The 12,977-nt window shown below is 45.2% G+C and overlaps 2 protein-coding genes across 5 annotated transcripts in view; both read right to left on the bottom strand.

Annotated features, from left to right (window-relative positions):
• Positions 1-7,675: 7,675 nt before the first annotated feature.
• On the bottom strand, positions 7,676-9,875 carry LOC144893581 (uncharacterized). Of its 3 annotated transcripts, XM_078784070.1 has the most exons (4): positions 9,204-9,875; positions 8,751-9,157; positions 8,679-8,708; positions 7,676-8,595 (listed from the first exon to the last, which is right to left on the bottom strand). In XM_078784070.1, exons 1-4 carry the CDS (start codon positions 9,426-9,428, stop codon positions 8,217-8,219), a joined length of 1,041 nt encoding a protein of 346 aa, XP_078640196.1. In that variant the 5' UTR covers positions 9,429-9,875; the 3' UTR covers positions 7,676-8,216. The 3 variants fall into 3 exon arrangements, with proteins under 3 accessions (XP_078640196.1, XP_078640195.1, XP_078640194.1); XM_078784069.1 differs by having other exon boundaries at positions 8,679-9,157; XM_078784068.1 differs by having other exon boundaries at positions 7,676-8,708; positions 8,751-9,875.
• A 552-nt stretch (positions 9,876-10,427) lies between these two features.
• The window catches only part of SLC25A21 (solute carrier family 25 member 21), a 401,068-nt gene continuing 398,518 nt past the window's right edge, over positions 10,428-12,977 (bottom strand). For both annotated transcript variants that reach the window (XM_078784071.1, XM_078784072.1), the window contains one exon: positions 10,428-11,747. In XM_078784071.1, coding sequence (XP_078640197.1) covers positions 11,686-11,747 — 62 coding nt within the window. In that variant the 3' untranslated portion in view covers positions 10,428-11,685. The remainder of the gene's footprint in view (positions 11,748-12,977) is intronic.

Below are 12,977 nucleotides of genomic sequence, written 5' to 3' on the forward strand. Positions count from 1 at the left end.
GACCCCCTGGTCACGGTGTACCTCCGAGCACCGAGAGGAGTCACGGCAGAAAAAATGTGTTATTCTGTATGTCAAAGATCAATGGGGAAGCCATACCAATTGTTACTCACACACAAATATTGTATTAAGATCACACAAGAATAACAGTACAACAATAATATGAATCAAAAGTACAATCAATATCCTATGACGGTACCATCAGTTTTATAATATATAACTCACTGTGCTCCAAGTGAGTGAAACAAGAACATCCCCAATGTCTCTAATCCCCGGCTTCAAGCCAGAGTCGATCCGCTCCAGCGATCGACAGATCAATGTCCAATCGAGACCAGAATCCCGTTGGGTTGGCAGGTACATTCCGGCTGCCAAAGCTGTGCAAAGGCGCCCTCCAGGCGACTGGGAAATCCAAAGGCGCCCTCCAGGCGACTGGGAAATCACACCCTCCGGTATTGACGTTTCACGGCTCACAGTCGGCGAACCACAAATTAACCTTCAAAAGCCACGTCACACACACACGCCAGATCCACGTCTAAATGCGGTGCCAGTGACTAAAACGAGGCGAAAAACCTTGAGCGCTGCAAAGCGCGCGAGTCAAAATGGCCGACGGCCCGGTCTCGTGGTGCAACGGCACGACGATGATGACGATGATTCTCTTCAGAATCCACCACAAATCCTGACACGCAGGTTGATCTGTCACAGCGATAACAACTCTGTCGCAGGAATCCCTTTCCCAGGAAACCCAAAAGTTCACTTACTCGTGACTCTTGCTCGCCAACATTCGCTCCAGACCGCAAGTAGCTCGGCTCCTTCTTGTCCGACTCACTCGCTCCGCCTTCTTTTTCTTCTTCCTCTTCGTCGTCATCCGGTTCCCGATCCGGTTTCCGATTTCTTTTAACACTAACTTTTTCACCTTTTGAAAACAGTTCATAAACAATACACCTTTTGAAAACAATAATAGTACATGGAATCAGAGAGGTTTACAGTGGATGAAAACCACCACAACGGAAGTGACGAATCCGTAACAGTAGTCCACGACGTTTTGATCTGATTGCTGGTTTCAGATTATTTCTATGGAGGTCGCAGTATAATGCACTGGTGACTGTGGTCCCTGTGGGCATGTAGTGCTCTACAAGTGGGCCGCGGCTATCCCAGAAGAGCGTCAGCCTCACTTTTCCAGCGGACGGCTGTGTGTGGAATTGTTTGGGCTTCTGTGAAGTTGAATGGCACCACTCTTTGCTTGGGTCTTCTTGGTTTTCTTCCCTCTTCGTTTCTAGCTGAAAGTAGTGGACCCAGCTTTCATCCCCAGTCGCTACGCACTGTAAGAAAGCATTGCCTTCTGTTTCGTAACGTCGTAGAAGTTCTTCATATGCGTCCACTTGCCGTTCTTTCAGTTCGGGTGTGAGTTGTCTAGGTACCCACCTAGCAGAACCCCAGCACGTTGTGAATGATATGATGTGCTGAACCATGGCTAATATTCAATGCGGAGACCACTTCATCCAGCGCAATGCGACGGTTTTCCCTCAGCATGTGCTCAAATCCTGCAACCATTTCTGGTGTGTCGGCTGTGTTTTGCCGGCCCGGGTGAGCAGCGTCTGCCACCCTGGACACTCCACTTTTAAATTACCTGTCCCAGTCGTACACCTGCTGCAACGATAAACATGCGTCACCATATTGCATCTTCATTCTGTGATGGATTTCACTGGGATTCACACCCTCACTTCCCAATAAATGGATGACAGAACGTTGCTCCTCCCTGGTGCATGCTTCGAAGGGAGCCGCCATCTTGGAACTGTTTTGCTGACGTCATACGCTCAATGTTGCCAGATCTAAAACAGGCAAAACATGACTCTTACCCATAGATATAACATATGTCGTCTACAACTACACACATTATATTCTGGAATTTATATCGCCATTTTAAGGTTACTTATTGACTGACCCACGGAAATATATATATATATATATATATATATATATATATAAATATATATATATATATATATATATATATATATATATAATGTGTGTTTGTGTGTGTGTCGTTGGTTGATATCTCCATTTGCGGGTTTCAGGAGGTGGAACAGAGTCCTCCCATGACCCAAAGTATCCACGTCCACTTCGGTAAGGGACCAAGTTGTTCAACTTTTTCAGAGTTTTGCTCCAAGGACTTTTTTCAGAAACCAGGATCATTACCGAACCCAGGACTGCCTCCAGGTGTTGTGGTTCACTTGTGGTAATTTACCCGGGATGGTTTTTGAAACCTCAGTGAGGTTCTTTTTCATCATTCCTGTGACTCCAATTTATCACTGGTACAATTTCGATGCTCTTCAGCTTCCAAGATCTCTTAACCTAATTTTGGCGGTCCGGGTATTTGGTCTTTTTCTTGATTTTTGCGTTGTTTTGCTCAAAATCGCAGGTACTGATATATCAATCACCCTTTTTGTTCCTGAGTACAATGTCCGGACGCAATGCTTTGTTTTCTATGTTCACGCTCGATGGAATCATCATGTCATACGTGAGCATGACGTCCTCATTTTCAATGATTACCCTTGGTTCGTGTTTCCATGAGTTTTCTGGGCCTGGGATGTTGACATTTTTGTAGATATGCCAATGGATCACTTTGCATACTTTGTTGTGCCGTTATGGATAAAGTTGTTCTGATAATAGTTTTTTGCATCCCGAGAGCAGGTGACGAGTACTTCTTGTTTCTGTCTTGCAGAATCTCCACTTGTCCGTCTGGCTCAGTCCTACCATCTTTTTAAATCAATTGGTGTAGTGTCCTTGATCTTGAGCATTTATTATGATTCGTTCCCATTCCAGTTGAGCTGACCTCTTCTTCGCCATTCCAATGAGCCTTCTTTGTATATCCCCACTCTGTCCATTTTTTTTTTGTATTTCCCTGCCCTTTTCTCATTCTCTCAGTTGTTGATGGATATTTCTTGATATTTATTTGTTCTTTTTTGAAATTGTTGGGGCTGTATTTGGGGGGGGGGGGGGGGGGGGGGACTGTATATATGAAATTGTTTTACTAATATATGGGTGTGTCTGTGTGTGTGTGTGTGTGTATATATATATATATATATATATATATATATATATATATATATATATATATATATATATATACAGTCACGTGAAAAAGTAAGTACACCCCTTGTAAAGCTTTGACTTTTTCAACATACAGCTATTTGATCTTCATTTAAACAATATTGACAGATAAAGGTGATATCATATAACAAATATCATGAAACATTTACATTTTGTAGTCCATTGTATAATTTAAATAAACATAAATGCAAATTTCGCATGTGGAAAAAGTAAGTACACCTCTAATAGGTGGTATTGCCCCCTTTGGCAGAAACAACCTCAAGTAGGCGTTTCTTATAACTGTCTACCAGTCTCTGACATCGACTGGGAGAAATTTTTGCCCACTCCTCCATGCAGAATTCTTTCAGCTGTGCGATGTTTGAGGGGTTTCATGCATGCACAGCTCGTTTCAAATCCCCCCACAACATCTCGATGGGATTTAGATCCGGGCTTTGACTCAGCCATTCCAGAACCTTCCATTTCTTTCTTTTCAGCCATTCCTTGGTGGATTTACTGGTATGTTTAGGGTCATTGTCATGTTGCAAGGTCCACTTTCGGTTGAGCTTCAACTTTCCAACAGATGGCCTCACATTATCCTCGAGCACCCTCTGGTACAATGAAGAATTCATAGTGGATTCTATGATGGTGAGCTGCCCAGCCGCCCTGATGCAGCAAAGCTGCCCCAAACCATAATATTTCCACCACCATGCTTTACCGTTGGTATCAGGTTCTTGTGGTCAAATGCTGTCTTTGGTTTTTGACAAACATGTCTTCTGGTACTGTGACCAAATAGCTCTACCTTTAACTCATCTGTCCAGACCACATTGTTCCAGAAGTGCTGTTCTTTGCCGAGGTGTTCATTGGCAAACATTAGTCTTGCCCTGATGTTCTTTCTGGACAGCAAAGGTTTCCTCCTGGCACACCTCCCATGTAGATCAAATTTGTGCAGCCTCTTTCTAATGGTAGACTGATGCACTTTGACATCAACAGTGGCAAGAGCTACCTGTAGGCCCCGTGATGACATTCTGGGGTTCTCAGAGGCTTCTTTCATCATCTTGCGGTCTGCTCTCGGGCTGAACCTGCTGGGGCGGCCTGGCCTGAACAGGTTGGCAGTTGTTTGGAATCTTCTCCACTAGTAGATGATCTTCCCGACAGTCGAATGATTGATTTCAAATTGTTTGGCGATCTTTTTAGATCCCTTCCCAGACTCGTAGGCATCTATAACCTTCTTTCTGAAGGCCTCAGAAGCTCTTTTGACCTAGGCATGGTGACGCCGCACACTTCAACAACAAAGAGCAAACCAAACTAAATGTCTGAGGTTTAAATAAGACAGGTTCCTCCAAGATCCTCTCTAACGATGTTCTAATCATTTGCACCTGAGCTGGTGCACCTGATTCTAATTTTAGGTATTTGAAGTAGTGATAAATGTAGGGGTGCACTGATTTTTTCCACATGCGAAATTTGCATTTATGTTTATTTAAATTATACAATGGACTATAAAATGGAAATGTTTCATGATATTTGTTATGTTATTTCACCTTTATCAATCAATATTGTTGAAATGAAGATCAAATAGCTGTATGTTGAAAAAGTCAAAATTTTACATGGGGTGTACTTACTTTTTCACGTGACTGTATATATATATATATATATATATATATATATATATATATATATATATATATATATATATATATATATATATATATATATATATATATATATATATATATATATATGTGTATATATGTATATATGTATATATATATATATATACACAAAGAATTAAGTTAAGCACCCCCCCCGTTTTTTTACAACCTCGCACATTACAAGTTTGTTGTCGTCAAAACAGTGTAATATACCCATGATATTGCTATATTTTCTGGAGAAGTGATATTATGGTCACATAAAAACATAACAATCATGCCGTTTTCAATATTTTATTCTGAATAATTTAAGGTGAAATTTTTTGGGAATTTTAGGCATATTTTCACCTCAATTTAAGTATGGAGCTATAGGTCCATCACGGACAGTGTGGATGACGTTTATGTTTTCTAACGTACAGTCATTGTTCTGAGAAGACCTCTAGCGATCTTTGCGTCAATAACGTGTGTAGGACCCACGTGATCGGATCACTGACTCAGCCCTACGTCTCATAGACCCTGTAAGCCGTCGTATGCGTTGCTGTGGCAGGTTGAACCCCCTCGAGCACGTTTGGGACATGTTGGGACGACAAATTGCGAAGATGGTCCCTCCAATAGCCAATCTGGATGAATTGGAACGTGCATTACATCGGGAATGGAACAACCTGCCACAGCAACGCATACGACGGCTTACAGGGTCTATGAGGCGTAGGGCTGAGTCAGTGATCCGATCACGTGGGTCCTACACACGTTATTGACGCAAAGATCGCTAGAGGTCTTCTCAGAACAATGACTGTACGTTAGAAAACATAAACGTCATCCACACTGTCCGTGATGGACCTATAGCTCCATACTTAAATTGAGGTGAAAATATGCCTAAAATTCCCAAAAAATTTCACCTTAAATTATTCAGAATAAAATATTGAAAACGGCATGATTGTTATGTTTTTATGTGACCATAATATCACTTCTCCAGAAATATAGCAATATCATGGGTATATTACACTGTTTTGACGACAACAAACTTGTAATGTGTGAGGTTGTAAAAAAACGGGGGGGGTGCTTAACTTAATTCTTTGTGTATATATATATATATATATATATATATATATATATATATATATATATATATATATATATATATATATATATATATATATTGTTGCGGTTTTGAGAACCCCTCACTTGTAAATAATAATTCTTGTAAATAATTCCCTGTAAATATTCCCATCTCCCAAAGGTCAAAGGTCGCACCCTAGCTAGTCCATTTTGCAACACATAGGACACCATAGGACCTTCTTAAGTTATTTCATTAGTATGTGTTTCAGGTAAGGCTCTGTTTCCAATAGTTTGACTCTGCGTTGCATTAATCAAATAACCTAGGCCCCTTTTCAAATCCCCTTCATTTTGCGGCGTAGCCTCCCTCCAAATTGGATTGCGCGTCTCTGCCAGCCGCAGCGCTGGCACCAAACGCCATTAACCACGCGGTCAAGCTGGAGAAAAAGGGGGAGGAGTTGTCGGAGCGAGGCGTGGCCCCATCAACGTGTCACGAAGGGAGGTGCCTGTGAACCCTCGCGACCAATCAGGGCTGAGGCGTGTTCACCGTAAGGCGGACCTAAAAGGCATGCGGCTTGATACGCGAGCGCGTGATAAAAGAGCTCGTGTGGGACTACTTCGAGAGAGAGGGAGAGACGGTGAGAGTCGAGTTGAGAGAGTTGAAAGTTGGGTCAAGAACGAGACCAGACACGAAGTTGAGTGAGAGAGTCGGTCCGCTACCACGACAATACCAACCGCGCTGCCTGCCGGGTTTCGCCGCGAACTAAAGCGTGGACCGAACTGAAGCGTGGGCCGGAGTGGAGCGTGAACCTGGAGCCGGACCTCACTGCCTGAACCATCTGCCCAGACCTTCCTCCCCTGCCATCTGCCTGGACCTTCTCCTCCTTCCTGCTATTCCCCTTTCGTGTAAGTCTGTCTGTATTGTCCTGGGCATGATATTTAAGACTGTGTAAGCTTGCCATGTGTCCTTTTGTTCTTATTCTAATGCCCTTCTTTCGTTTCCTCTTTCTTTGGGTTTTGTTGTAAATAGTTAATAAACCATATTTGTTCTTCCTTACCTTTTGGTTTCCTCTCCATCCGATCGCTTTCGTGATTTCCTCAATTGAGTACCGGTGGTACGATTTCAGAACCGCTCAGAATCAGGTTAGTCTTTTTGCTAACGGCTCGAGTCGCGGATTGCTAAACTGCTCGGCAATTTCCATCTGTCCGTGGTTCGAGCGGAAATTATCTCACTGCTTTGTGGAGAGATTGGCACGCAGGTATTTGGGAATCCATCTTGACCAATCACCCTGGCCAATCTCGACCGCAAAGGAGCGTATAATTTCCAGGGCTGGGGGGATCGGCCAGTGTAAAAGACAAGGGGATTAACCCCTCCCCTTGGTAAGGGGAGTGCCGACCCCCGGATCCGTAACAATATATTCTGAGCGCGGAAGAGAAATGGAGATGTGTGAATGGTGTGTGTGTGTGTTTCAGGAGTGGGTGTGGTTTTGCATGAATGTGTTTTTGTTTGAGTGGTGCATGTTGTTCGGGTGGTGGTCGGTTTTTTTTTTTTTGGTGTGTGAGTGAGTGGATGAGGGGCTGTGGATTCTGGGAGTGGAGGCGGTTTTGTTGTTGTAGTATGTGTTCTCACTGGCTGGGGGTGGGGGTATGTACGCATTTAGGTGTAGCTGCTGCATATGGAGGCTTATGTGCCCCTGCTGGCTCACCTTAGCTGACCGTATCGAGGTTGAAGGGCCGAAACGGGATGATGCTGAGGACCTTGACTGAGGACCCGGTCATTGAGGCACACTTGTGACCAGGTGTGTTTTGAAATTGTGTGTGTGTGTGTGTGTGTGTGTGTGTTTGTGTGTGTGTGTGTGTGTGTGTGTCAAAACAACGCAAGTTCACTATTTACTTGTGCTTCAGAATTTTCTTTATTACATTGTTTGTAAAAGATTTCTTTCACAACGTATGAAATTTTCAAACATGCATATTCTTTATTACAATATTCAATCTTCATGATAATTTTATATTGCTACAATTTTCTAATCTCTCTGTAGATATTTGCAGTAAGATAGGATAAAAGATGACAACACGTCACGGTCTCTGTTAAGTCAAAAGTAGACATTCATTATGCACAAGTGGAGTTTGAAACAATCATCAATTTCATAAAAGTGTTGATAACCCCATTCCAAGAGTGTGCTTATTATAATATTGTATTCGGAGGTGAAATATAAAAGGCTAATAAGGTTGAATTATAATTTTGGACAAACTTGACAATCCCCCTATAATATTCGCTTGATTATTTGTCCGTCACTCATAAGAAATGGTGGTGTCCGTGTTTAGGACAGCACTCTAAATTTGTGCTGATTGGCAGGATTTCCATGAGGTGTGCACACTCGACTCTGAGCTGTCTATCTTGGGTTCGAATCCGGACGCAGCTCTAAACTCTCATCCTGGTGTTCCGTCGGCAGGACGAAGCATCAATGTCGGCGACCATCCCTCGGATGTTAAAATGTACATCCCTTCTGACAGTATTAGTTGGTGGATGTTAAAGATCCCACGGTGTCCTTTGCGAAGAGTAGGCGAGCTATCACCAGCACCTGGGACAAATTCCAAATGAGTCGAGTATCCTGTATCGGAGTGGCAACCCATCCGGGATTGTAACACTATGGCCAAGAAACTGCCTCCACTGAACTGACGCTTTGTATAGAGTATGGTGGACAGAGAGACAAACAGGCATGTTGCACAGACAAACAGGCATGGTGTGCAGACAGACGAACAGGTATGGTGCATAGACAGATAAACAAGCATGGTCCATAGACAGACAAACAAGCATGGTCCATAGACAGACAAACTAGCATGGTCCATAGACAGACGAACAGGCATGGTGCAATGGTGCATAGACAGACGAACAAGCATGGTGCATAGACAGACGAACAAGCATGGTGCACAGACAAACAGGCATGGTGCACAGACGAACAGGCATGGTGCACAGACAAACAGGCATGGTGCGCAGACAGACAAACAGGCATGGTGCACAGACAAACAGGCATGGTGCACAGACGAACAGGCATGGTGCACAGACAAACAGGCATGGTGCACAGACAAACAGGCGTGGTGCACAGACAAACAGGCATGTTGCACAGACAAACAGGCATGGTGCACAGACAAACAGGCATGCTGCACAGACAAACAGGCATGGTGCACAGACAAACAGGCATGGTGCACAGACAAACAGGCATGGTGCACAGACAAACAGGCATGGTGCACAGACAAACAGGCATGGTGCACAGACAGACAAACAGGCATGTTGCACAGACAAACAGGCATGGTGCACAGACAAACAGGCATGGTGCACAGACAAACAGGCATGGTGCACAGACAAACAGGCATGGTGCACAGACAGACAAACAGGCATGTTGCACAGACAAACAGGCATGGTGCACAGACAAACAGGCATGGTGCACAGACAAACAGGCATGGTGCACAGACAGACAAACATGCATGCAAAACTTGAATCGAACACCCGCAACGAGCAGGTGCAAATTTAGTCAGGTGCTTTTCAAGTGGACCCTTTGGACAATTCTTTACCAATGGCTTTGATGGAGTACCACAACGAGGGGTCCTCAGGTCTTCCATCATGGAAGTGCACGCTTCCATACTACGGTGTATGCCAGGAATTTGCTCAAAGTCAACAACATTGGAAATGTGAAGTGAGCAGCACAGACACCTGATTTAAATAAAATGGAACCACTTTGACGGGGCTGAGAGAGGGGGTGTGAGGTCTTGCAAAGGTGGCTCAGAGCCAGAGGGGAGGGGGGGGGGGGTGTGAGGTCTTGCAAAGGTGGCTCAGAGCCAGAGGGGGGAGGGGGAGGTGAGGTCTTGCAAAGGTGGATCAGAGCCAGAGGGGGTGTGAGGGCTTGCATAGGTGGATCAGAGCCAGAGGGGGGTGTGAGGTCTTGCAAATGTGGATCAGAGCCAGAGGGGGGTGTGAGGTCTTGCAAATGTGGATCAGAGACAGAGGGGGGTGTGAGGTCTTGCAAATGTGGATCAGAGCCAGAGGGGGGTGTGAGATCTTGCAAATGTGGATCAGAGCCAGAGGGGGGGGGGGGGTGTGAGGGCTTGCATAGGTGGATCAGAGCCAGAGGGGGGGTGTGAGATCTTGCAAATGTGGATCAGAGCCAGAGGGGGGTGTGAGATCTTGCAAATGTGGATCAGAGCCAGAGGGGGGTGTGAGGTCTTGCAAATGTGGATCAGAGCCAGAGGGGGGTGTGAGGTCTTGCAAATGTGGATCAGAGACAGAGGGGGGTGTGAGGTCTTGCAAATGTGGATCAGAGCCAGAGGGGGGTGTGAGATCTTGCAAATGTGGATCAGAGCCAGAGGGGGGGTGTGAGGGCTTGCATAGGTGGATCAGAGCCAGAGGGGGGTGTGAGATCTTGCAAATGTGGATCAGAGCCAGAGGGGGGTGTGAGATCTTGCAAATGTGGATCAGAGCCAGAGGGGGGTGTGAGATCTTGCAAATGTGGATCAGAGCCAGAGGGGGGTGTAAGATCTTGCAAATGTGGATCAGAGCCAGAGGGGGGTGTGAGATCTTGCAAATGTGGATCAGAGCCAGAGGGGGGTGTGAGGTCTTGCAAATGTGGATCAGAGACAGAGGGGGGGGGTGTGAGGTCTTGCAAATGTGGATCAGAGCCAGAGGGGGGTGTGAGATCTTGCAAATGTGGATCAGAGCCAGAGGGGGGTGTGAGATCTTGCAAATGTGGATCAGAGCCAGAGGGGGGTGTGAGATCTTGCAAATGTGGATCAGAGCCAGAGGGGGGTGTGAGGTCTTGCAAATGTGGATCAGAGACAGAGGGGGGTGTGAGGTCTTGCAAATGTGGATCAGAGCCAGAGGGGGGGTGTGAGATCTTGCAAATGTGGATCAGAGCCAGAGGGGGGGGGGGGGTGTGAGGGCTTGCATAGGTGGATCAGAGCCAGAGGGGGGTGTGAGATCTTGCAAATGTGGATCAGAAACAGAGGGGGGGTGTGAGATCTTGCAAATGTGGATCAGAGACAGAGGGTAGGGGGTGTGAGGTCTTGCAAAGGTGGATCAGAGCCAGAGGGGGTGTGAGGGCTTGCAAATGTGGATCAGAGCCAGAGGGGGGTGTGAGATCTTGCAAATGTGGATCAGAGACAGAGGGTAGGGGGGTGTGAGGTCTTGCAAAGGTGGATCAGAGCCAGAGGGGGGGTGTGAGGTCTTGCAAAGGTGGATCAGAGCCAGAGGGGGGTGTGAGGTCTTTCAAAGGTGGATCAGAGCCAGAGGGGGGTGTGAGATCTTGCAAAGGTGGATCAGAGCCAGAGGGGGGTGTGAGGTCTTGCAAATGTGGATCAGAGACAGAGGGTAGGGGGGGGGGGGTGACGTTTTGCAAAGGTGGATGAGAGCCAGAACACGATTCGCTCCTGAAGGGTTGGTTTGATACAAGAGCTTTCATAAACTTTCCGCAACCACATACTCATAATTGTCCAAGAAACGCCTTTTTGTTTTTCAAAAGACAAGTACAAATAATTAGGAAGGACAAATTTTTTCGGACCAATTCTGGAAACTTGCAAACGAAATGAGTTTGTTGTTTTTTGGACCATCGAGAGTATCCCATTCCGAGAACTCTTTTAACGGCCTCATGTCCACCAACATTAGGTAAAAGGTGTTTGTGACGGGAGAACAAGGTGTGCGCTTCATGCCGAAGGTGGAGCAACACACCCGGCGAGGATTTAATCGAATATAAACAGGTGCAAATTAGTAACGGTCCTTCCTATCCCAAAACTTTAGCTTAAGTCGTGTTTGTGATGCCGAATTAATAGACGAGGTGGACGTGATCACTATGGGTTTCACAGACATACTTTTGGCATTCCTAAGAGATGATAGACAAGGTGCGCGGATTCACCAGTTTGTCTGCAGCCAAGCGAATGCATATTCGTACACGAGAAGCATCACAGCACCACCTGCAAGACAAATCCGACATATCAGGCTCATGCAACACGACTTCGATCAAACTTTGCATCATCTATTACTCGAAGGAGAAGCGTCCGTCCGAGTGTCCGAGTGTCCGCACTTTATCCTGAAGTGTTCCTGCTGGCGTAGAATAATAAAAATGATCCCGTTTGAGAGGTAATAATTATCGATTTTCTTGCAACAAAAAGTTGTGTCCGTTGAATCACAGGAATGCCGGTTTCAAAAGTCTGTATTACTGAGATTGAAGAAGAAGAAGCAGGAGATAGAACTTTCATGTCGCAATTGCAATGGCACCATTTTTTATTATCCTTCGACATCAGGAACCATTCAAAATAATGTGTGATGACCATGGAAGGTACACACAAAATAATATCCATATAATAATAGCGTAAGGACTCGACTTTGTTATCCCTTTTACGCCGCACTCAGTGACCCGATGCCCACGGCACTAATGGATTTACGATCTACGAACCGCGCTCTTTGTTTATCACGTATAGACATTCTCAAAAAAATCTGAATTAGCCGACGTTGGGGCCCAAAAGCATCCGATTAACGGCCGATACGACGCCATCTTACGACGCCATCGTATTGGCGTCTGCTGGGCGAAGGCGAAGCGAGCCGTCCGCTGATTGGACAGTCGAGTGGTGTGAACATGCGTGGTGTGAACCAAATGGTCTTTTTATTCCCTTGAACATTTTAAATTAGGACATATAAGGAAACGTCTTTATCGTCATTTTAATAAAGTTAAATGGAGTGACGTTGCGATACTCGGGGTGCGTTGCATAAATCCTCGTAACTCAGAGAGGTGTAGCAGGTGGCGAGACGTAAGGAAGCTTAAAGATAACGAGCTGAAAACAGACGAACGATATGTCAATCGCTTTCTACACCGAACGGCAATAAAAGTATGGGAGCGGGAAGGCATGGCCTGAGCACTTCGAGCAGAGAGGACTGATTGGACTTAACTTAAAGAGAAAAAATTGGAGCTTAACGGAAGAAGAAGATCCCATGAGCGCTCCCCTATGCCATCCATAATGGTACACTCTATCCATACACCACATCCTCCCTTCCGTGGATGTTCCACGGGTTTCGGCTAGTATAGTAATACTTCTTGAAGCAATGTCAAATTTATACATGGAAAGAACTGACAAACAACAACAACAACAACAACAACAACAATAAAAACAACAACTACATGTAATAGCATGTCCTCTTTTGCATTT

Source organism: Myxine glutinosa, chromosome 9 (assembly GCF_964187855.1).
Source record: "Myxine glutinosa chromosome 9, kmMyxGlut1.1, whole genome shotgun sequence".
NCBI lineage: Eukaryota > Metazoa > Chordata > Myxini > Myxiniformes > Myxinidae > Myxine > Myxine glutinosa.

What these genes read in the sequence shown, in the direction of transcription:
- LOC144893581 (XM_078784068.1), bottom strand. Translation starts at nt 9,428, where the DNA reads ATGGAAGCGTGCACTTCCATGATGGAAGACCTGAGGACCCCTCGTTGT. An exon ending in TGTTTGTCTGTGCACCATGC is followed by an intron (nt 8,709 to 8,750) that starts CTGTTCGTCTGT and finishes TGTGCACCATGC; the next exon opens with TTGTTCGTCTGTCTATGCAC.